This window comes from Corvus hawaiiensis, chromosome 7, assembly GCF_020740725.1.
Source record: "Corvus hawaiiensis isolate bCorHaw1 chromosome 7, bCorHaw1.pri.cur, whole genome shotgun sequence".
In the NCBI taxonomy this organism is placed as follows: domain Eukaryota; kingdom Metazoa; phylum Chordata; class Aves; order Passeriformes; family Corvidae; genus Corvus; species Corvus hawaiiensis.
This window is the reverse complement of record NC_063219.1, coordinates 24552011-24576654: the sequence shown is the minus strand read 5'-3', so window position 1 is coordinate 24576654 and position 24644 is coordinate 24552011. Positions and strand designations below refer to the sequence as shown.

The 24644-nt window shown below is 58.8% G+C and overlaps 1 protein-coding gene across 1 annotated transcript in view; it reads left to right on the top strand.

Moving 5' to 3' along the window:
* Nucleotides 1-1360: 1360 nt before the first annotated feature.
* The window catches only part of ASIC4 (acid sensing ion channel subunit family member 4), a 63035-nt gene continuing 39751 nt past the window's right edge, over nt 1361-24644 (top strand). The window contains exon 1 of the mRNA XM_048308662.1: nt 1361-2029. Coding sequence (XP_048164619.1) covers nt 1376-2029 — 654 coding nt within the window. The 5' untranslated portion in view covers nt 1361-1375. The remainder of the gene's footprint in view (nt 2030-24644) is intronic.

The following is a 24644-nucleotide window of genomic DNA, read 5'->3' as shown; positions in this document are numbered from 1 at the left end:
GCCAGCACGTGGCTACAGACACTGCCAGGGTCTTGCAGTGCCTTTTGCTCCACTCTGAGGCCCTGTGGGTGCCCAGCCGGCTCCGAATATCTGCAGGAGATCCCAGTCCTCTTGCTCCCCTCCAGCCTCACTGGGCCTGGGAAACACCTCTTCCCTGTGCCTGAGCATCCTTACTTCTGATTTTCCCATCTTCTCTCCTGGGAGGCTGGAGAACACAGCCCACCATCCTATCTTGTGTGCCCTCCCTGGCCTCACAGACATAGCTCTGCTCTGTGGCTCTGCTCTGCCTCCACTGTCAGCAAACTGGTGCTGTGGGATCTGCTCAGACAGGGCCATGTGTGGCGAGCTCAGTAGGGAAAAGTAGCATCTTTTACTAGACCAACTGAGATGGTTCAGAAAGGGACACAAGCTTTTGGGTACACAAGTGCTTCTCACCGCTAACAACCAACTGTTTCTTTCAGCTTCAACGCTGGCCTTGTAAAAGATTTTGCATCTTCCTGTGCACTGTGAAGGTGAGGGATGCTGAGTGGTGCTGGCCCCTCCACCATGTCAGATGTCCTGGCCTCGAGGTAGCACCATGCCAGAGAGCCTGGCATCATCCCTGGGGTGGCATGCAGGTGGTGCCAGCATCTGGCACTCCCCAGAGGTCTGTGTCACTGCCCCCATGTGCTCTGCCACCCCTCACTCTTCCCTGTCCTCATAGCAGTCTGGCCCCTTGCAGCTTTGGGGGATCCCAGAGGAGGTGCTTGAGTCCAAGGGCGCAGGAGCTGTGGTAAGAGTGACACTTGACATCTTGAGTCCTTGGCCAGCCTGATGAGCTGTGCTTCAGAGCTGTGCTTCTGCAATGCTGGTGCAGAGCTTGGAGTTCCCCCACATCTCCATGGCCAAAGACAGGCTTCCCCCCAACATGTGCCTGCCCAGGCACCGCTCCTGAGCCCAGGGCCATGCAGCCCTGCCCAGGTGGCATCTACATGTCCTGGCAGGGGAAAATGAGGAATTTGCCTGTCTCCCCCTCCCTGGGGAACCCACACTAAGTGCACGGAGAGGGTGGAAGTGAGCAGGACTCCAAGTAATTGCCCACAACCCCGGGGGACAGGCAGTGAGAGTGCCCTGAGCTTTCCAGGATGTTTCAGTCTCTGGCTGCAGTTCCTGCAGGATGTGGTGATCGCTAAGTACATCTGTGATCTCGGCACTCAGCGAGCTTCCCGCTCGGGGCAGGGTGCGGGCGGCACCACCCCGCACCAGTCCCGCCCCGGCACTGCTGCACATCTCACGCCGCACAGCCCGCCTCGCCCGGTGCCGTGACGGTCATCCACCCCTCAGACCTCGTCTGGCCCCTCGGGCTCAGCGGGGAGAGGCAGAGCCGGCCGGCAGCATGTGGCTGGAGGAAGCCCAGAGGCCTCCCCCACGCCCCTGGGGTTCCCCCTGGCCCTCTGCAGCCCTTCCTGCGGGGGACTGCCCTGATAGGCACCCAGCACGGGATGTCCCAGCCCCACGGCAGCCCCCGTGCAGCCTGGAAGAGTTTGCCAGCCGTTCCACCCTCCACGGCATCCATCACATCTTCCGGCACCGGCGCTACACCATCCGCAACTTACTGTGGCTGCTGGCCTTCCTGGGCTCACTGGCCCTCCTTATTCATGCCTATGCCAAGTGTGTGGGCTTGTACTTCCAGTACCCCCACAGCACCCAGCTGGAGGAGGAGACGGAGCACAACAAGATCTTCCCCGCCGTTACGATCTGCAACCTCAACCCTGCCCGCTTCTCACAGCTCTCCAGCCATGATCTGTACTGGGCAGGGGAGATGCTGGGGCTCCTGGATGGCGCTGGCCAGCCCCTGGTGCCAGAAAGCCCTGAGAGGAGCAGGTTGGAGGCTCTTCTGGGGTCACTGGCCATGAGTGAGGAGGAGGAGAGCCATCCCTTCCACCTGGAGGAGTTTTATGAGCGCGTGGGCCACCAGCTGGACCTGGGCGAGATGCTTGTCCGCTGCACATTTGCCAATGAGGACTGCAACAGCAGCAACTTCCAGACAGTGAGTGGCCAGTGGTGGGACATTCCAAGGGGCTGGGAGGGTTAGGTATGGCCCCTGGGCTGGCACCCACAGCCTAGTGCACTGCTGCAGTGCTGACAAAGAGATCCTAGCCCCCAGTGATCAGGGATCAGGGAAGGGGAAAGATGTCAGGCATAGGGAAGGAGAAAGATGTCAGGCACCTGTTTTGGAGGGCTGTAAGGCCTTGGGTTTGTTGGGGCTGGGGCAGAGCCCCATGCGGAGGTGGACTACGCTGGGCTGGGCTGGGGGGGCTCTGGCAGCGCTCGTGCTGTGAAACTGGGCTGAGAGGCACAGAGAAAGGGTAGGCTGGGGGGCCCAGCCTTGGGATTTGCCCAGACTGGATCAGCCCCAGCAGAAGCAGGCTGTGACCTGCAGCCTTGCACCAACCTGCCTGGGAAGCTTGGCTCCTTACCTCTGCCGTGGGCTCTGGGGGAGAGCCAGGCTCCTGAGGGCTTGCAGAGGGAGGGAAGGTAAATCCGGGCCTGGAGGGTTTTAAAAGGGAGCAAAGCATATCCCCTCCTACTAGAGCAGGCACCAGGGGATGGGCTGAATCCAAGTGGTAGCGTAAGTGAGCGGAGGAAGGCACAATCCTGCCCTCCTAGACAGCGGGGGGACATGCCTGGGACATGGGCACAGGGAGGTGGCTGAGCCCCCGGTGTTATCAGAGCCAGAAGAAGTAAAAAGCTCATGAAAATCCCATTGATGGACACCACACAAGTTCTCTTGGCATGGATGCTTGGCATAGGTTTGCAAGATCTCAGCTGGGCCAGGGTGAGGGAGAGTGGCAGCCCTGGCCTAGGGCTCCGAGCCCTCCAGGCGTGGGGACAGCTGACACACAGCCGGAGTGGCAGGCAGGGCTGTGCAAGGCCAGTGCCCCACACCAAGAGTGGCACCCAGCCCTGCCGTCCTACTGCCAGGTGGGCAGCCTTGGGGGCTGCAGCCTCCCCGGGCAGTGTGTGGGTGCCCACTGCTGCTGGCCCTCCCAGCTGGCAGCTGCTCCAGCTTGGCATACACAGAGCTGGGAGCTGGGAGGGTCTCTAATCTAGCCTGACGCCTTTGCTCATCACCCAATGAGAACAAAGTGGGGCTGTCACACTGGGCCCTTCACCAGGTGTCAGGCAGCTAGAGGGGGGGCACAGCTACATGCCAGGAGGGCAATGCTGGTGAGGGGGCACCTGCACTCGCCTGTGGAGGTCAGCTCTTGCAGGGCCATAGCTGCTCTCACAGTCCTACCACTGTGCCACCCTCCACAGCCTTCCCACTGGCTGCACAGCCTCCAGTGCCCAGCCAGGTGTGGCAGGGTCACCCCAGTGCATCAGGCAGGCTTGGGTGGGATGCTGGCAGGGCAGAGGCAATGCCCAAGTGGGAGCCATCTCCTCCCTTCTTTCCTTTTTGCTCCTGAGTCAACAGCAGAGGATTACTGGGCTGTAAACAAGGGGATCAATGGTGCTGATGGGAACATTTCCTGGTAATAGCTCTGGCCTGTAAAACACAGTGCAGGGGGAGGAAGGGGAGGCTCTGCTCTCACAGCAGTTAACCCTTTCCACCCATGTGCTGGCTTCTTGGTGCCTTGGCTTGGATTCACTGTGGCTGGGCTGGATGATGCTGTGCCTCGGCTTGGGCAGGCACTCTGAGCCTCTGGGCACACAGCAAGGTAAGTGCTGTCAGAGGTGGGATGCCAAGCTGGCAGTACTGGAGGAGGCATCCTGACCTCTATGGCTGTAGGGTGGCTGGCCCCTGCTGCTTGGAGGTGGCTGTGAAGAGGCAAGTGTCATCCCAAGGAAATGCTTTCAGCACTGCTGGGAAATGTTAAAGCCGTTGTAGAAGGATGCCCGGCTCCGGTCTGTGCATGGGAGACAGGGCTGCTACAGGCAAGTGGAGAGATGCTAACACCTGCTGTAGCATCTCCTGGCTCCTCAGCAGAGAAGAGGGTGCCATCAGCCCTTCTTGGCAGCCCAGACTGCAGGGCTTTGGACAGGTGAAGAGGTTTCTTTCTTCTGGTTGCAGGGAAGGATGCCCAGGTAAAAGGTTATTTTCGACTTCCTTGAGCGTGTCCCTGAGCACCTCTCCTGCAGGTCTCAGCCCTGCCTGCTCTTCTCACTACCACCCCTCTAGGAGCAATAGTACCCCAACAGGCTCCAGGCTCAGGCACCAGCCCAATCTCAAGAGCTCACTGCCCTTCCCATGCCACAGCTTCCCACCTCACTGCCAGCTACCCTGCTGCCTACTCCATGCACAGGCAGCCCTGAACACACCAAACCCCTTTCACACACACCTGCTGTGCCATTGCCCCAGCATCCATGCTTGCGTGTGCCCAGAAAGCACCCCTGCCTTGGCAGGACTCGCCATCTCTGGTGCTGCCCTAGGACACTATCCTGCTGTCACACAGCCACGCTGCTGCGTGCCTCATGCTGTCTCTGCAGCCTGGGCAGGACAGTGATGAGTGCCTGGCACTCGAGCAGATGCCTGCATCCCACTGTGGACACAGGCTGGTCATGGTGCCCTCCACCCGCCCTGCTTGGGGCTGGCAGGTAAATGTCAGCCTATTTTTTATCTGCTCCCCCATGGGCCGCTGTTCCTTCCATTCGGATGAGCAGATGTGCCTCCATTTTCCATCCCACTGGGGACCAGGGTTAATCTCCCTGATTTCACTTCCTTGCTTCCTAGAGCTGCCCTCCCTGGCTCTGGGCAGTGGGGGATCAGGGACTAATCCTCCCAGAATGAGTCGGGCTGCGGTGGGCTCTCAGCGTCACAGCACGGTGGCTCCCAAGGGCATCACCTGCTGGTGGTGAAGGCCAGCTCCCCACTCCAGGATGGCAGGGGCTGCCTCCTTCCCGTGGCTCAGCCAGGCTGCGTGGGGCCAACCTGTTTGTGAAAGCTGGAGAAGGCACTGGGGTGGGGTAAGGATGTGCCATAGGGTTTGAACAGTGCTGGCTTGTTGTGAGGCTGGAGACGCAAGACCTAGAGGAAAACCCAGGCAGCATTGAACAACATCAATGCAATGTGTAGCCAACAGCACAGGTAGCTGAGCTGCAGCTGAAACACTCCTGGTGGGCACTGTCTGTGTAATTATACCTGTTTCCAGTGGTTGTCCTGGCCAGCACGGTGCAAGGCAGCACCGAGGGGCTGGTGTGGCGGCCGCAGCCACGCACTGAGTGATGGTGTGTGTAATAGCAGGGCTGGCAGGTAATAGCAGCCTTGGAGTCCATCAATAACTCCACTCCCTGATGGATGCCGCCCTCCCCTCTTCTGGCACAGCTGACAATTAGTTACAGCAACGCTTGCCACTCTCCCCACTGTGCTGGCAAGGTAGCGTTGGGGTTTTTGGCTGGACCAGGAGGTAGCTGTGCAGGTCATCCAGGTACCCTCAACTTCACTCCCACCTTCGTGCCTCACACAAGAGCAGATTATTTAATATTCTATTAATAGTTTTACCCCCTTAAATTATTGATCAAAATTTACAGCCAGAGCTGCCCGCTTCAGGAATCAATCTGGCATCCTGCATAGTGGATTGGGGGCGGAGGGGAGGCGGAGGGGACAGCCAGCCAGGCAGGGGGCACGGCATGGGGGCAGCACAGTGTGGGGCTCCCTGGGAACCCTGCTCACCTCCTGACTCTGCTAAACTGTCTTAGGACAATGTTCTCAGTGCTTCTCCTCTGTGAACAACCCAAGCCCTTCCTTCCCAGCTGGCAGGTGCCAGCAGGCCCTGTGCAGCCGGCGGGGACAGCACCACTATCTCTGCCACCCAGCCACTGCCTGCCCGCTCACACCAGCTGCCTGTGGGAGCATCTGTGCCCCAGCTCACCTCCGTGAATTATTTAAAGCTTCTCCGGGTGCTGCAGGAAGATGATAACATCAGAACTGGGGATGAATGGGAAGCTGGGGACATGGGACAGCCGGTGGGGAGCTGCTCCTGCCCATGCCTAGGGTCTGTGGCACCCCTGGATGCCACGCTGGCTTTGGAGACAGGACTGACCCCTCAAGAGCAGCGGCTTGGGACTGGAGCTGGAGAGGAGATATGACCAACACAGGAGAGGAGTGTGTTACCCCTCCCACAACACCCAGGATTGTCCCCAAGGGTGCAGACAGGGATCTGAGGCAGGCAGAGGTGTCAGGGCCAGCCAAGGTGCCCCAGTGTGAGGGTGGTGAGGGCGGAGGGGCGCAGGTGGGTGGCCCCCGGCCCTCTCAAGGCTGATTGCGGATCCGCCTGGCAGGGGATGCGGAACCTGCCGAAATAGCGGATTTAATTATCTCCGTGGAGCAGCGGGAAACCAGTGAGCAGGGAGGGGGTGGTGGGTACACGGTGCTGGGGCGTCGCAGCAGGGGGGCAGTGAGGGCTTGATCTAGCAAGGCTGTGCCCCACACAGCCCCCAGCTCCAGAGCAGCTACTCAGCACTCCCATGCCAAGAGCCCCCTTCCTGCTTGCCCTGTAGGAAGGACACAGCCCCGTGCTGCAGAGCAGCCCCCTCAGTCAGGGTCCCCGCACAAGGCTGGGGATCCCCTCAGCTGTGTGCCCCCCTGCAGCCCCCTCCCCAGCCCCAGCCCTGCTCAGTATGCTGCACGCTCCCTCTGGGCACTGGGCAGGAACTCTTCATTTCACACATCATTTCCTGCCGCTGCTGCAGAGGCACCTGCAGCCCTATCCCCGTCCCCCCTCGGCTGCCCCCATCCGCATCCCCTTGGCATCAGCCCCCCAGCTGGCCCTGGGACTGCTTGGTGCACACTGCTGTCCATGTGCCCTTGGCACTGCCCATGGCCATCCTACACTGTCCCCTGGGAACCGCTCCTTTGTCACCACCTGCCATCCCTGTACACTCAGCTCTAATCCTTGGCACGATGCCCCATCCCCTCTGCATTGTTCCCTTATCACTGACTGCCATCCTTGTCCCCTTGGCTCCACCAGCACCTCCCTGCTCCCTTGGCCCCTCTCCTTTCCACAGGATGCTCCTAACTGCCAACGCAGCCAGACTCCCCCTGCCTGCTCTGCTTTGATCCCCAGCCAGGAAAAACTCTGCTTTTCTCCCAGGAAATGGGCTCTGGCACCCCAGCCAGCCTGGACCTGGGGTGCTCCTTGCTGCACCAGCTGCTGCAGCACACAAGGGTGCCTGGCCCCGGGGGTCCCCAGGTCTCGAAGAGTTAACAGGCAGGGGCTGGGAGGTGAGGGAGCAGCAGAAGCAACCAGGAGTGATCAATACGGTGTGTTGGAGCCGTGCACAAATCGCAGCTTGGAGCCATAAATCTCCCTCCTGTCACATGCGATGAGGATGAGCAGGGAGCTTATCTCCTGGCGACGGTGCTGCCAGCCGCTCCTCCCACATGCGCCCCACCGCGCACTGCCGTGGGACCACGCTAATCTGGATGGGAGCTGCGGCCTCCCGCTCCACCAGGCACCCCACCGTCCTTGCAGGGTCAGGGGTGGGTCAGTGGTGGGGAGGCTGGCGATGCCCAGGCATGGGTATAGCTGGGCTGCATCCATGAGGACCACTTTTGTGGGAGCATGCATGTGGATTCAGACAAGGGCTGGTGGCCGGGGTGATAGACTGGCTCTGGGCAAGACATCCTGAAACAGCTGAAGCCACCCTGTCTTTCTGGCTGCTCCTGCCAGCCACTTGGGATGAATCACGCAGGACGCAGGACGAGTGAGTCACCTGCTGGCCCCGTTGGCCTTGGCCACGCTGGCAGCAGAACTTGGCAGCAGCATCCACTACACTTCCTCACCCTCCCCTTGGCACAGCAGCAGGGCTGTTGCTGCTCCACTTTCTGCAAGGCAAGAGCTGTGAGGAGATGTCCAAGGGCTTGTGGAAGAACAGGCAGCACAAGATACATGGCAGGGTTGCCAAGAGTGAGTCCAGTGCTCTGTGTGTCCCTTCCCAAGCCAGATGCCAGGTGACCCCCATTCCAGCAGCAAACGCTCCAGGCAGGCTCGGACTATAGGCATGTGGCAAACAGCCTTCTACTGGTGTCTGGCCAGGATCAATTTAATCTGTCCAATCCAAGGAAATCCAGCTCATCCAGATCTGGAAAGCACCAGTGCCTGGAGCAGCAGGCAGGCAGGTGGGCAGGCAGGCAGGCTGCACTCACAACCCCATTCCATGACCCTGGCCAGGCTCCAGCTGCCCCAATACAGCGTGGCCTGTCGTTTTTGGGAACTGGGGTGAGGCCAGGGCTGCTCTGTGCCAGCAGGCTACTGCCCAGAGCATCCCTCAGCTGAGCCAGCTGATGACCCTATGCCCAGAGGAGGGCACACATGTTGTTACTTGCACCACTGCATGTGAGCCCATAGGCTCCTGCAGCCTCCTGCTGCAGGCAGCACTGGCCAGTGGTGCCCTGGCCAGGGGAGGACCAGGATGTGTCACTGGGTGCTGGCCAGACCCCAGCAGGAGACAGTCCTGGCTGCCAAGGGCTGGCAGCCATCACCATCCTGCCTGGGAGCCTGGATTGGTGTGGGTGGTGCATCACTAGCCTAGGGTGGCATCAGCCATGAGCTGAGGCCCCAAAGCAGGCAGGGGTGGATGCCAGGACACTGTTCCTCTCCAGGACCTCCCAACCAAGATTACTGTGCAGTCAGCAGCTGAGCTGGCATTGATTTATTGATCCAGCATCCATAGGGGTGGGAGCTGGGAGGGGCTCAGGCTTTGATCAGCCTCCTGCAGAGGAGGCAGGCATCAAAGGCTGATGCGTGGGCAGCAGTGGCCTCTCTCTGGGACAGCAGGGAAATCCGGCTATTGTCTTGGTGGGCATGGCCTGGGCTGGGGGCCTGGATGCTCAGGTAGCCAGAACTGGCACCCACACCCTGTCTGGTGGTGCTGGGGAAGGGAAGGGGCTGGCAGGAGCTAGGGAACCCCTGGATGAGCTGAACCCCAGGCAAGCAGGAGTGCCACAACAATGGGCAGAGAGTTTCTCTCCCTGTGCTGCTGGCAGTAGTGTATCTACCATTCCCAGTAGGAGAAGCAGACAAGGCTGCAGCTGCATTCCGGGGTACAACAGGCAGTGGTGTAGGGCACTGTGGGCCCCATGGGTGTGCCCGGCTCTGCCCCGAAGGTGGATGGGCAGGAGAGGTGAAGGGAGCAGGGCAGATGTTAGTGCAGCTGCTGTACAGGGGTGACAGGTGGGATAAATGATCCTGGTTTCTCCAGGGGCCAGTAAATCAGAATCAATAGGAAGCAGGAATAATTTATTTGTTTGACATCGCCTGTTAATTAACTGGGCTGATGAGTGTGATGGGGAGTGGCAGAAACTCTTCCACCTGCTCAGCTGGTACCTTTCCACAAGGACTGGGAATGGCATGGGGGAGTCCCATCCTCAGCAGCCCAGCATCTGCCCCTGCCCTCAGCAGTGGGGCAGGACAGGAGCAGGAGGGGGCAGAATGGAAGTGCTCTTGGTGATGGCCTGACCGCCTGTGGCAGGGCACAGTGTGGGGAAAGGCTGAAGATGGGGATGCTGCATGGCCAGTGGGCCAGCAGTGCACATGGTCCCCTTGCTCAGCATTTCCTCCATGCCCAGGCACTGCTAGACTTTGGCTCCTGCACCTCCCTGGCTGCTGCAGCTCTGGTGTGGTCCATGTGCTTGCTCCACCAGCTGAGTGTGCCTCCAACCAGGACTACCTCTGCAGGCGGCCTCTACTTCCTCCCACTCCTGCCCTGTCCCCAGCACCGCTGGTGGCTGCACTGGCAGGGTCTCTGGCTGGGCCATGTATCGTCCACACTCCTGGCACACGTTTCTGGCTCTGCCTTCCTTGCCTGTGTCCTGCTGGGCTCACACGCATCCTTGGCAGCTCTGTCAGGAATGGCTGCAAGTACATCTGGCTGGAGACATGTGCCCAGGCAGTGGCACCCCCACCAGAGTGCAGGCACAGAGCTGTCCCCAGGGTGTTAAACTGTCCCTGCTCCACAGGCCCGCCTCAGCCCCAGGCAGCACTGTCACCTCCCTCTGTTTTTTTTAAAAGAATAACATTTCTGCTAAATACTTTAATCAGATTAGTAGCAGTGTGTCTGCAGTGCTGTTAAATCAATGCTCCCCAACACATCTCGGCGGCTAGAAATCAATTACTGTTTAAGCCGTGCCTTGGTCCCTGGCCTGCGATCAATATGGGAGATGTATTACTCTCCCAGAGTCTTTCCCACTAAAAACCTTTCATTTGTATAACAGGAGCTCAGGCAAAGTGCTGGTGCCCTCCCTTCCCACCTGCTCCTCAGGGACCAGGTAGCCCCGTCCCAGCTTTGCTCTGGGAGGCTGCTGGGGTCGGCTGGCTTGGAGACTGTATGACACAGGATTAGGACAATCCCTGCTCCAGGAGGAGGTGTGCAGCACAAAGTCCTGCAGGTGTGCAAGACTGGGTCTTGCACATGATGGGGTAGCAGGTTAGAGACCCACAGGCAGGGTTGGCTGGTGCCCCTCAGGCCTCCTGGGCCCTGTTCCAATGTGGCTGAATCCTCTGCCAGCTCCAATGCCCACTGCCTTTGCTTCTGCCCATCACTGCATCCCCAACCAGGGCACTGCCAGACCCAGGCATCCCTCATGGAGGGTACCACCTCTGCCCCTCATGCCCTTGCCCCAGATCTTTGCCCCTCTGTAGACCTCTCTCTCCATAGGGCTTTTTCCCCCCTCCTCCATCTTTGTCCCATAATTTGGAGAGTGATTTCCATTATTCATGATAAGGATCTTAAATTAGCTGTGAATATTAATGACTTACTCTGTAATTAATCATGCTTTGCATGCTAGGGAGGGGGGCAGCTCCTAGCACCTCTTTGGCTAAGTATGGGTGGCTCCAGCAGTGGTGGCAGCCTCAGGGTCTCACCCCATCCCAGGTCAGCACCCCCACCCACCCCAAGGGACTACAGGGAGAAAGTGGCCCTCCATAAACACACCGGCAGCTTATCATTTGGGGATTCAGCCTCACATCCCCAGGCCAGGGCTAAGGGGTGCTGTGAGGCACAGTGGGGGGCTGCTCTCACCCTTCTCCCTGACCAGATCTTGCTTTGAGAGCTGGGGGCAACCTGGGCTATGCTGGGCTCATATCTCCTTGCCCAGCTCTGTGGGTGCCTGTGAGGGATGAAAAGTGGCTTTCAGTGCATCACCTGCTCTTCTGCCCCATGCAATGTGCTCTGGCAGGCTCCGGGCTGATTCCTGCTGGGGGCTGCTGGGCCAAAGCCCTGCGGGGCAGGTCTGCATTAGCCAAATCCACCTCACCCCTACGCAGCTCCAGGTGCCCTGCCTGAAGCAGACAGACATCATCCTTCCTGCAGCTCCCTGCCCTCTCTGCCTGTCTGTCTGCACATTACCTCTCAGCCTCTGCTGTCAGGGAATTTGTGTAGTCCCAAATCTTGCCTGGTCATGCCAAATTTGGTTCTGGCATTGCCTGCACAGATGTGAAACTGAGGCACCAGGGCTGGTAGTGGAGGGATCACTGCCTGTCCCCATCCTGACATGGCAGGGATGTCCTGGGTGCCAGGTGGGAGTGCCAGGGTTGGGTGTCCCAGATGCCTGGGTGACGGATGGTGAGCAGAGGCACCCGCTGGCCGCCGGAGGCCTCTGCCTGCCTGCACCAAGCGCTCCCACGAGGGCAGAGTTTGCTTAAACAGAGACAGATTTAACTATTTCCATTACAGCTAAATGATGAGCCCCATAAACTTTATGGCTCCATGCGCATGAGAGCGGCTCTAATGGCCTTCACCATCTGGAGGAGATGGCTCCGTGGGGGACCTGCCGCCCGCTGCCCGCCCACAGCCAGGACCTGCGTGCAGAACCAGAACCTTCCCGGCACCAGCGCCGGCGTGGGGCTGCCAGCACCTGCAGGTGGCATGGTGCCACTGGCTCTCTGTGTGGGGCTACCTGTGTTTGACCCCGATGTGGTCCTGCTGTGGAGCAGGTGAGCTGTACCTGGAGATGGCCCAGTTAGCACCAGTGCTTGTGGGGGTCTGCAACCCTGCTTGCACCCTCCCTGCAGCGGGGTGAGGGGAGAGCACTCCTGGGTGCCTTTTTCTCCCAGCCTCTGCCCCACAGCTGTACAGGGGAAGGTTGGGAGCAGGTACTCACTTTGGTCCTGCCTGCACCTCCAAATGCCTCCAGCACACTCCCTGCCACTTCTCTGCTGCAGGATTTGTCACTGGTGGGCGCAGGAGGACTGCCCAGCAAGGCCATGCTCTGCACACCCAGCTGCCCCTCAGTAGTCCCTGTCCGATGCCTGCTGGTGGCTGACTGTGGCGGGTTTGTAGGGGGCTGTGGGGTACCTAAGGGATGGGCAGGTGCAGGTGAGGACACAAAAGCCATCCCCTCTGTGCTCCTAGCCCCTGATTTTTGTGGTGCAGAGCATTCCCCCATGACTGTGGGCTGGTGGAAGTGTGGCTGCATGGCTACGGCCAGCCAGGGCAGGAGGGCTGTGGGGCTGCCAGCTGCCAGCGTGGAGCTGAGAGCGAGGGCTGGGGCTGCTGGCACAGTGCTGCAGCAGAGGATTAGGTTCGGTGCAGGAGAGCCCGAGAGATGCTTTGAAGTCTCATGAATATGAATCAGTGGCTTGGGGCAGGAGCGGAGGGTCTACAGCTAATCTCTCCCTTGCCATGGTGACAAGTGTGACAAACAGTGTGTGGGCTGGGAGGCAGGGCAAGGAGCAGGCAGGGGACAAGGGATGGCAGGAAGGGCAGCCCTGGTGAAGGGGGGCATGTAGCTGGCACGAGCTGGGGTGCTGCATCAGGTGCTCTGCAGTGCACCCTGGACAGCCTCCCACATCCTTGTGCCCACCTCGGCTCCTAGAAGCTCACTCTGAGCAGGGTGGTGTCCCCACTGATGCTGGCACCCCACTGGGCTGTGGGCCCCAGGGCAGAGGTTATGGCATGGTTGCTGGCAATGCCCATCTGGCATGGCACTGCAGGTGCCCAGCTTGCCACCAGAGGCCAGGCAGGGAGTGCAGTCAGTGCAGGCAGGATGCAGCCCCTCAGCGCCAGCAGGGTGGGCAGGGACAGCTGCCTCAGCTGCCCTGCTGGGTGTTTGGCCAGAGGCAGGAGCACAGCTGGGGCCAGGGTACCACAGCTAGGAAAGGGATCCAACCCTTTCCCCGGCTCATCCCACCACCAGCCCAGCCTTGTATGAGCTGGTAGAGCCCCCATGGGAGCCAGGCAGCTCCCATTGATCCAGGCCGTGGTGCCATCTGCTCAGTGATGCTGTGGCCCTGCCATAGCCCGGGCGCCATGGAGATGTCATGTTTGGGTCTGTTCCTCCTGTGACAGCCTGAAACCCTCGGTGCTCTCCTAGGAGACAGTAACTAGAGCAGACACTTGCTCCTAGCAGGACATGACTGGGGCTTGCAGGAGAGTCTCTGAGATCAATTTGGAGGTTGTTTTGATGCTCTCCTGTAGCGGCATGGTGATGGCAGCTGCCTGCTCAGCCCAGGGGACTGTGCATGAACAAGCACTGGCTGGCAATACTTGGTGGGGCTCAGAGAAACTGTTTGCACTGGTGCAAGCCACAGAGAAGGCTGTTGGCTTTGCAGCCCCTCAAAGACTGTGGGTGCTGGCAGTGAAGTTGCTGTTTGCTCCGAGGGTGCTCAGAGCTGCCGTCTCTCTTCCTGCACCCGTGGCCCAGGATGCTGTGACTCAGGGCTAGGTCAGAGCACTGAGCAGGGAATGCTGTCCAGACTGCTTGCCGGAGGACAAGGAGGGGAAAATGAGGGCTGGAGCGATATCATGGCAGGAAGACAGACAAATGCAGAGCAGATGTTTAATTATCAGCACAGCGTTCTCGTATCCCTGAAAATCTCTGCATCCAAATGTAGATACTTTATGGGAGCATACGCTTCTGCTGAGAGCTGGAGCTGTAACACAATGCCCACCTACCCACAGACTGTGCATCACCAGGGCTGGCACTGTTTGTCTCTGCTGTGGATGGGGCACCTGTAGGGCTGGAGCTGGGCTGGAGAGGGCCATCAGGAACTGTGTGCCATTGTGGGGATGAAGCTCACTGCAAGCTCATGGCCCCAGAGGCACAGTTCTCCATCCATCCTGCTTCATCCCACTGTGCAGGGACATGCTGGGATGCAGCAGCTGCCCCCCATGCCCAGCTGGGAGCCTGGCCAAGCACAGGGCCAGGCAGGGGCTAGAAACTGCCTTCTCCTTACATCCATCACCTCTTAAAGCTGGTCCCTACTGGCCCAGGCAACTTGTAGAGATTTCTTAAAGTCCTCTGAGACCTTTGTGGTCTCTGCTTTATACTGTAAGACTTGCAAGGTGTAGGTGTGCATGTCATCCCTCCATACAGGCTGTCTCTCCTCTACCTCACATCTCTCCCCTGGCCCTTGTCTGTTCTCTGGCACACCTGGGGCAGCTGGAGGGCTCTGCCATTGTTAGAGTGGGAGTTGGGGGAGGCACAGGCAGGACAGGAAATGGAGCTGCCCAGGGTTCTGGGCTGGCCTGAGCTTTGTGCACCAGTTGCCTCTTTGCTGCTGGAGGAGCTCGAAAGGCTGCCTGCCCTCCTATGGGCTGTGGACCACTGTTTGTCTCCCAATACAGGGATATGCTGTAGCTCCCTTGAGATATTCTATCTTGAGGCTGCAGCCAGCCATGGGGCTGCTGTCCAGCACAGAGCCTGGTGCTGCATCTCTGTAATAGCATCCTGCAGGAAAGGGCTGGTGGAGGGCAGCCCTGGTCTCCCTGCCTGAGCACGCGGGCAAGGCCGCCCGACTGCTGAGTAAAGTAATCGGCAAGAAGAAACAAGTAGAGGCTGGTCCTCACCCACAGGCAGGTGTGAGGGGCACTGGGGCAGAATGCACTAAAGACCCCTCTCTAGCATCGCTGTGAGAGACCTCTGCAATCCAGGGGAGCCCCCATTCTGGGACTTTGCCACAGGAGTGGGTTCAGCTCAGGGGCACTGGGCTTCCCTGAGTCTCCCCTACCAGTTCTACAGAGCTTCTGGGGGGATGCCCATGCTGAGGCAGGGATTTCCAGTGGCACATTAGGGATCGCAGCAGTCTGTCCCCAGCATGGAAATCTCATCCCAGGCAGCCCAGCCTGCCTTCACTATTCTGCAGTCCCTCGAGGCTGGAAACATTTTGGATTCCCTGCCTCACCTGCTCAGGCACCTTGCAGATTCAGGGCATGTTGCTGTCTTGAAACCTATCAGGTTTCCTGTCACCTCCCAGGGCCCATGAATCTGTGGGCCTGATGGAGCTGGGACTGAAATGGTCCTGCAGGCGAATAGCTGTGCACACCCTGCACACCACCACCTGCTCTTCTCTCCACAGGTCTATAATTCCCCCCAGCCCTTGGGAAACTGCTCCAGCATCATCCCCAGCAGGTTGGAACTGGCTGCTCTTCTCTAGCTCCATCCCTGGAGTTCCCAGGGACATCCTGGGCATCAGATACCACGTCCAGCTATAGCCAGGACTGTGCCCTGGCTGCCAGCTCTGCCAGGGGACTTAGAACTGGGGCAGGCGAAGGTTCTCTCACTCTTTCCAGCCTAATAAGCCAGGACTTAGAATCTGGGACATTTTTCTTACCACTGTTATGCTGTTTCACTGTCTGCATCCCTGCTCTTGGGGAGGGGGGAGTTAGTGATGCTGTGAGTGCCGGAACCCCCTCAGGCAGTGGCGAATAAGGGCTACACGTGCAGCCGACAGCCCCAAACCCTCATAAATCTCCTTTGCATGGCCCATGGCTCACCTAAGTAGATTTGATTTGTCAAATATTAAAATTAATTTAGAATTGAGTGGTGGCCTGTGTGCGCACCCTGCTCTCCCACCTTCCCCCCGCTGCCACCTCTGCTCCTGCCCAATGCATCATCCCCGGCCCCGCGCTCTCGCCCCAGACGGGGCGCCAGGAGCCAGGATAAATCATCCTGCCGCCACGCTCAAAGATGAGACGATTGCTTGCTCGGCGGCAGGGGATCACAGGGGAAATCACACCGCGTGCCACCCGCTCCGTGCCGGGGGCGGGGGAGACGCCACGCTTAGGCAGAGATTTATTTATTTGATTTTACTGGGCTGGGATTTTTTTTCATCTCTCAAACACCCACGAGGGAATTGCAGCCCCTGGAATATTAATGCCACACAGGACGCCAGCTCGTTAAAATGTCACCTGGCTGTAATTTCTCCTGTGCTTATTCTTCCCCAGGGAGCGCGAGCTCCCATTCCTCCCTGCTCACGGTGGTCCCGGCACATGGGGCAGCCCTGCCCGTCCCCTTACTGCAGCATGAGCGCTGCTCTATCACATCACCCAAAATGTTTCTGGCCCTCTTCCACCACCGCAGAGGTGGGCTGCACCGTCTCCAGCATTTCCTGCTGAGCTGAGCCCCAGGAACCGATGCTGTGAAAGACAGCACCAGCACGGTGCAAACCCAGCCTGGCTGGCACAAGGGATGAGTGGTGCCACCGTGGGTGGAGGTGGAAGGGCAAGGGGTCGGCCAGCGGGCAGTGTTGGCATGCACTGGGGACAGGGTGGCACAGGGAACAGCTGCCTTAAGGAAACTTTGGCTCAGTTCCTGCAAATTAATGTTTTTTTCCCAAACAGTTTCCTGGCGCTAAGCGCGACGCGGGGAGCAATTATCTTTAGTGTCGATGTTATTACCATAAAAATTGCATTGAGGACTTTTCTCCTCCGATTAGAAAGTTAACGATCATCACTGCCTTCATTGTTCCCCGCACCGTGCTCGCTCTAATAAAGAGTCTGTGCACTTTACTTTTCACTTAGCATGAAAATTACCCAGCTGCTGCTGTGCACGGCTGTGCAGCCCCCACGCTCACCTCCCGGTGACGGGCCCTTGGCAGGTACTGGGAAGGAGCAGCCGCCAGCTCGGCTGGGACGGACGGGCTGGCTGGCAGCTTCCCCGTGCAGTGGAGGCCAGGGCTTGGCTCAGGGCAGGGGACGGCGGTGCCCATCCTCTGTCTGAGCCTCAGGGAGCACCTGAGGAAGCTTTTCCATGTGCTCTCCTTCAGGGATGTGCCATCAGCAGTCCCTGCTCATGACCGTCTGCTAGGCCTCCTTGGACCCACAAAAGCCAAACCCCGAGGGTTCTCTTGCCAAGGGCTTGGAGTGGAGGGGATGGGTCCAGCCTTGCCACGGTGGCTGCACTTCCACTTGAGACTCCACCATTGCTCTCCATCCATGGCCAAGCTGGGGCTCCCTCCTGGCCACGCTCCTGTTACCTCTCACGGGCAGTGGCACAGGTGAGCCCTGCTGCCATCAGCTGCTTGCCTGCCCTGTCCTGCAGGCAGCACAGCATCGCTGCTTACGGCAAACGAGTGCTGTGCCTGCCTGTGGACATCCAGGCTCTGGCACTCGCCGTCAATCCCACCAGCTCTGATTGTCACAGGGAATATTTGCATCGTTTTGCTCGATACTAGCATAGCTCTTTAAATGCTTGAAGTACTGTAAAAATCTTAGCTAATCTTCAGAGGGCTTTTTTTTTTTTCAAAGCTCTTCATTACTCCCTAATTGTTCAAACTTCTCTTCTTTTCCTTCTGATTAAAAGCAGATTTTAAAAGTGCAGTTCAGTTTCTCAGCTATTTTCAAGTCAAATGGATTCCATCCCCCTCTCCATGTATTAATAACCTGTTCTCGTGCATCCCCCAGTGAGCCAGTAAAAGCCCTTCTGAGCAGAGACAAGGTGACAGCAGCACTCCGGAGGGAGCGATTGGAAGGGGGTTACAGCTTGGAGGGAAGGAGATCCATCCATCCAGCTATCTATCATCCATCCTGCTATCATCCATCTACCAGAGAAATAACATTTGCAATTCTGCTTTAGCTCTTCCTAATAATAATTAATATTTTTTTTTTTTACCTTCCCAACCAGTAGTAGGAGGAGATGCAGGGGTTTGGGGTGCAGGCAGCTCCACAGGGCTGGGGGGTGCGAGAGGAGGGGGGTACAGTGTGTGGTGCTGTGCGGGGCAGGCGGCTGTGTCTGTGTGCGGTGTGTGGGATGGCTGCGCTGCTGGGAGGGGAGAGCAGGGCAACCCAGCGCTGGCCAGCAGCACACCCTGCAGCAGGAGCGGGGGTGTGCCGAGCTGGAGAAGCCTCTTGCTGAGGGGATTCTGGGATTCTGGGATTCTGGAGGTGAAGATCAGACAAAATGCTGTTCTGGGCTCTGCCCCTGCCCAGCAGGGTGAGCCTGATGTCAATTGTGGATCCAAATGGTGCAGTGTGGTCACATGCAGCACCCAAACGTGCAGAGTGCATCATCCTCTCCCTGTCCCCTGGGACTGGCCCCAAGGAGTGCCACTGTCTCCAGCTGGTAATACCAGACATCACACTCCATCCCAGAGCCCTGTCCTCAGCCAGCTGGCCTGCCGTAGGAAACGGGACAGTGATGGATTGCAGCATTTACACATCTTCCCAGGGAGGAAATGCCAGGTCCTGCAGGGCTCCATCAGCTGTCAGCAGCGGGCAGGGCAGGAGCGAGGCCACTCCGAGGAGTGGGTGCTGATTTCCAATGAGTAACGCAGAGGGCAGGAAGGGGAATCCCATGTGCCACTGCCCAGGCTGAGTACCTATTCCCTGTTTTGGGCACCTTCCCTCCTTTTAGTTATAATCACACTACTCACCTTGGGCTGGGGCAATGGCCCCATAAAGCATCCCTGCTCATCTGGAGGGGTCTGGGGTAGACCCCAGCATGGCCCAAGCAAAGAGCTGCTGCAGTTAATGGTCCTGCTCTGCAGTGGGCTTCAGACTGCTCCCAGATTGGTTTGCATCATCTTTGAGCCACTTGTTGCTCTTAGATCATCACCTGCCAGTGCCAGCAATTGTAAAAGTTTTAGATATTGTGAGCCATCGCTTTGGTTGCCAAGGTTCTTCAGACCCAGGCTAAGGCTCTGTTCCGCAGCTCTGAGCTTCAGTATTGCCCTGGTTGCGCATACAGCAACTCTGGATCCCCAGCCACATCCATGACATGTCCAAGACATCTCCTGTGCCCTGCTGGAGAGGTCTCTTCTTCAGGCCACCCATGCTTCCTATGGAGCACCGTGAGACAAAATCAGGTAGCTGATGGAGCTGGGAGATGTGAGAGCCAGGGGAGGTACCAGTGGCTGGCACCTGGTACCTGGGAGAGGTTGCAAGCAGGGTCACCCACGCCAGCCCCCAGCCTTCAGGAGATGCCAGCAGGCTCAAGACTTCGTCCGTTCCATGGATGAAGGGATGCTGGTGGCCCAGGCCGTTGTGTGCTGGGGTGCCAGCATCCCCTCGGCTGGGCTGTCCCGGCAGATGGCAGCAGGGATGCATCGCAGCCTGGCAGTGCATGGGGACCTGTCTAGTGCCCCGACCTTGGAGTAATCTTCAGTAGGATTAAGAGCTTAAATGTATCTGTGTAATTGCCAGGCCCCTGCTGAGCTGGAGAGAGTGTGAGTGCCAGCACAGGGAGGCAGTGCCCAGGCGTGCTTGCTCCTTCCTGCTGCCTGCTGCTGCCTCCTGCCATTGCCACTGCTGCGGGTGCCACTGGGAGCCACCAACCACCCGAAGTATGGATGGCAGGTGGCCTGAGAGGGACGGTGCCCAGGCACTGACAAAGAATGGGCTCCAAAGGAGAATTTCAAGTTTGCAGAGCCGTGAGTGTGCTGCCTGCATCTCCCTGGCATGGCCTCAGACCTCCCAGACATCCCTCTGGATGCCCCTCTGGCACCCCTCCAGCACCCACCAGCTCTGTGTCCAGAGAAGGACATGGAGCTGCTCCTGTGTGTGCTTTGAGGAGTAAGGAGGATTGGCTGGGATTCCAGGGGCCAGGGGAAACTGTCCTGCCAGGCTGAACCTGTCTGGGCTGGTGATACATTGGGGTTTGTTCCTCTGCCAGGGGGGAGCAGGGCATGCAGTTGGCAGTGTCTGCATCTGTAGGGTGCTTGGTGTGGGTTTTCAGCCCCCATCAGCAATCAGAAGGTATTCAGGGTTGGCAGAGATGTCAGGGTGCCTCAGACACCCCCAGGGAGCACCCAGCTGCTGGACTAAGGACACACAGAGCACTAGTGTGGCCCCTGCCCAGCCATGTCAGTGGGGTGCCAGCACCCCAGTCCCAGCCCCTCCGTCTGATGCGGGGCTTGGCACAGAGTGGGGAGCTGCCATCCCAGCCCCCTCACTGTCTGCCTAATGGTCCCTGACATTTAAATGAGATTTAGTGCTCAGCCCGGTGCTGAATATTCATGAGCCCATGCGGCCCTGACAGCCCGGCTGGGGCTGCTCTCATGATTAATAATTTGTTTTTCCCTTTACTGTAAACCTCACCTGCACTCGGTGCTTGCTCTGGCACTGCCAGCTCCGTTGCTGCCAGGGAGCACCCATGCCCTGGCCCTGCAGGTCCTTCTCCTCCGTGCCTGCTGTGGGGCACCCACAGCAGGGCCAGGCACTCCCAAGGACCCAGCCAGGGTGGCATCTGCCAAGCACCAGGAACGTCTTCACTGCTCTTAGTGGGCCAAGCCCTATGCATGGGCGCAAATATCCTGCGTGCTACTAGAGTAGAGGCAGCCCTGGATGTCTGGCCTCTGTAGTAATTCCAGTTGCCCTCACACAGAGACACCCTGGAGAGATACAACCAAGTTCTCCTGCTGCTTCCATGCTGGGCTCCCTCTCAGCTGGCAGCTAATGCTTCCAGGTGCTAATGCTTCCAGGCTCTCCCAGGTGGACAGGAAGGAAGTGAGTAGTCCACAAGCCCAGTTTCCAGGACCTGCTTTTGGCGCTGTTGATGGGGTTTGTGACTAGTTCGGATGCTGCCTCTGCAAACCCAGCACAGCAGTGTCCAGCCCCACCTTGGACGCTGACACCCCTTACAACCATTCCCAAGGTCACTGCTCCCAGGACCCTCACTTCCCATCTCACTGCTTGCAGCTGTGTCCTGGAGGTGTGTGCAGCAGCACAGCCAAGAGGGAGCAGCCCCAGGGAGTTCCCATGGGACCTGGGGGAAGCTGGGGGGCCAGGCTGCCATCTCCCCTCTGGCTCAATAGATCGGCTCCGGCAGCTCTGCACAAATTGCATAAATATTCATGGCGAATTGAAGGAAATGTGACTGTCCCGGCTGATTATACGCGCCTGTCCTGAAGGCTGCGGCTGCTCCCCAGGTGCTGCTGGCCGAGCTGCTGTCTCAGGGCGAGATACAGCAAGGGTACCCCAAGCTGCCCACCTGCAGTGTGACATGGGGCACGGAGCTGCTGGGGCCTCACACAGGGCTGGAGCAAGGGCCGCAAGCTCAAGCCAAGGATGAGGCTTTTCCAGAGAAGGTCCCAAGATACCCAGGGCTTTCCCAGAGTGTCACACCAGCCTCTACACATGGCCCAGGGACTGCCCTGCATGCAGTCATGGTAAACTGCTCCCCAGTGACATGTCACATCCCCTTTGGTGACTCTGGCATGTTCAGCACTGCCTCTGCTCCCTGGTGCTTTGGGCAGACACAGGCAGAGAGTGGGACAGAGCTCCTGAGAACAGCCCAGGGAGACATCCTGGGGAGACAGCCCAGCTGGGATCCCTACACGCGGTAGAGATTAATCCCCTGCAGACCTGAGCAAGGTGCTGGGCTAATAGCCTGATTTATTCCTTCCTGTCTCTCTGGAGCACGGGAGGTTCCCCACTGTGTCCTGAACGACCTCATGCATAATACCATGCACAATCCTATTAATGCCGCCCCGCCACGCGCTCCCTGCTTAGTGCCGCCACTCGCCAATGCAATTTCCCCATGATATATGGGAAAAATAATTGAACTATATTTGAAAATATATTGAGAATTATGGCACGCACACGACGGGATTTATAGGGGCCATATTTCACAAAACCATAGCCCTGCACACCAAGGTGCCCGGTGTTTGCGGGGAGAGACCCATGGTCATGGTGGGTGTGTGTCCAAGGCAGGCAATCGGGGAACAGTTGCCACCACCCTCGTGGGCCTCAGTATGTGCCCGTGGGATTTGGTACAGGGCTCAATGGGATCTGGCACAGACCTGTGCCCCAGGAGCAGGCAGTGGGTGCAGCAGGATGCGATACCCGGCTGCACTGGGAGCTGAGGAGGCAGCTGTAGCCACACATGCAGCTGTGTGGGCATGGCCACTGCCAGCCAGAGCTTGGCTGAGCTTAATCCCCTCCCAGTGGGAGGGAGGAAATGCTCCTGGCATCATGCTGCCTGCTCAGCTGCATGGCCCAGCTCACTGTGCCAGGTGGCCAGTTAGCCAGGTGCTGGATCCCCTGGCCTGCCCTGAGGTGTCCCCTCGAGGGACTGGTGGCTCCCCACCCTGAAGGAGGTAGGGAAGGGGCTGAGGGCTCTGCACGGAACTTCCAGACCTGTGATCCTCCACAGCTGCTTCTCTAGCCCTTTCAGCCTCTATGCTCCCCTGCCTGCAGAGGGGCATTTCCCTGCCTGGCTCTGGATGCCCGATGCAGTGACAGTGCACAGGGGACACATCCTTTCCCTCCTCATCCCACCTCTGCCTCCTGCACAGCCCCTCTGCTCTCTGGTCAAATGCCCCAGGCACCCCTGCCTGCACACCACCCACCCCCCCCCCCCGCCGGGTTGCCATGCTGGGCACGTCCTCAGCACCGTGGGCGCCACTGGCACAGGTGCCGCGGGGAACATTAATCTTTAATTTCCTGTCAAAGCCTCTTGCTGGAGAGAGCAGCACCTGGCACGGGGGCACAGCAGATGCCCGCTGTGATGGGGGGCCAGGAGACAGGCTGCCCCGGGCATGGAGGGTTCAGATGGGGCACTCAGCCCTCCGTTCTGTCCCACAGCTGTGCAGTCCTGTGCCTGAGGCAGGCAGGGGAGCAGCGGCAGCAGATGTGTGCTTGCCTACGGGAGTGAAGAGGAGAGAGGCAGCTCTGCTGCCCAGATGGAGAAGCTCCCCCAGGACCACTGGCTGCCAGAGCTGGGTAGGGAGATGACCCTGTGGGAAGCCCACTCTCTCCCTGACGCAGCTGTCCTCATGGCTGCCCCTGGAAGGGGAGCATGCAAGGACGGGAGGTATTTGCTATCAGCTCTCAGGGCTGAGGGGTCACAAAGCCTTCATCCCTGTGGCCCATTGAAGGGATCCCAGGGCATCACTGTCTGGAGGAAATTCCCAGCGTGCCCTGGGGAAGAGGAACTATAAATAGCTGCTCAGTGAAGGGCGGAGGGGGACTGTTTGGGAAGCTGCTTTGTGAACAGGACAAAGAAGAGGCGTCTTTGCACTTGCTCTTCATTAGCTGCCTTCCTCTGGCTGGCCGGGCCAGGATGCGCTCACATCGAATGACAGCAGGATGTAGCTGTCGGTGTCAAGGACACGAACAATAAGGGCTTTAAATAGCAGCGCTGCCTTTGAAACCCACTCGCCTGCGCCACAGACAGAGCCCAGGAAAACTGTGCAGCACAAGAAGCCAGGGATGTGGGAGCAGGGGTGCCCTCACCCCAAGGAAGGGACCCCCAGTGCCACTGCTGCTGCCTGTGGGCAGGTGGTCTGTGACCAGGAGATGTGGAGCCCTGCCCAGAAGTGCCACGGGATGCCTGGGCAGATGCACCCCAGCCCCTCCGGCAGCTCCCAAGCAGCAATGTCCAAAGCTCCCACTGCATGGTCCCCTGAAATCAGTTAATTGGCAGCACCTCCCTGTGCTGCCAGAAAGGGACCTCTTGGTTGCTGTTTCCTTTCCTCCTTCTCTGGCTCCTGGGCTCTGATCTACTCTCACCTTCCAACAGGAGATGAAAGAGCCCTGAAGGACTGCTGGCAGCATTCCTGCCATGCCGGGCATGGAGGAACCTCTTCACCTCCATCAGGATGAGCCAAACTGCCAAGCGGCATCCAGTGGTCCTAGCAGGGTTTTGGTGGTGCATGAGATGGATAAAGAAGGTGCTTTGCTGTCCCAGGGAGCCCAGCTCCGTGCTGTCCCAGTACAGGACAGCCCTGGTTGGACATGAGATTGGGTGCTTGGGAGCAGCACATGAGACTGATGGAGGGAGTTCGGAGCCAGCGAGCCACAGCCACGTGTGAGCACGTGCGTGTGCACGGGGGGGGCCTGGCTGCGCATATTAGCAGGCCCTTAAATCAACACAGCACTTCAGACAGGAAGGAAATAGGCTTTGCCGACGGCAGGAGCGGCACTTGCTTTGTGCACATTACAGAACATCAGGAAAATGTCAAATTTACATAAAAATGATACAAACTCATTGGAAGAAACATGCATCCAATTATCGGCCCCAGCGCTGGCACGGCTCCGCAGCCAGAGGCTGGCCGGCGGCTGGCTGCGAGGGACCCAGCCCGGGGCCACGCATTTCATCTCTGGGTGTTTAACATCAAAGCGGCAAACAGCCTCTGCTCAGCTGGCCGCCCGCTCGCCTGCTCCATCCCGCCATGCCACTGCCGCTGCCGCTGCCGCTGCCGCTGCCGCTGCCGCTGCCGCTGCTGCTGCCGCTGCTGCACCACTCGGGCATGCAGGATGCAGGGCAGAGGTGGTAGTGCCCGGCTGAGGCTGGGTGGGATTCGGTCCCGCTCCTGTCAGCTCCAGTGGGGAAGGGGCTGTCTGATTGCAGCACCCCTGTATGGCAGGAGCATTGAGGGGAGGTGGGGGCACAGCTGAACAGCCCCAAGTAGTAGGGATAGAGAGCTTGCTCATGCAAAAACACCCAGAGATTTTTCTGGCACCAGCTTGGGACCCCATTCCTGGCTCTGTACTAGGCTGTCCCA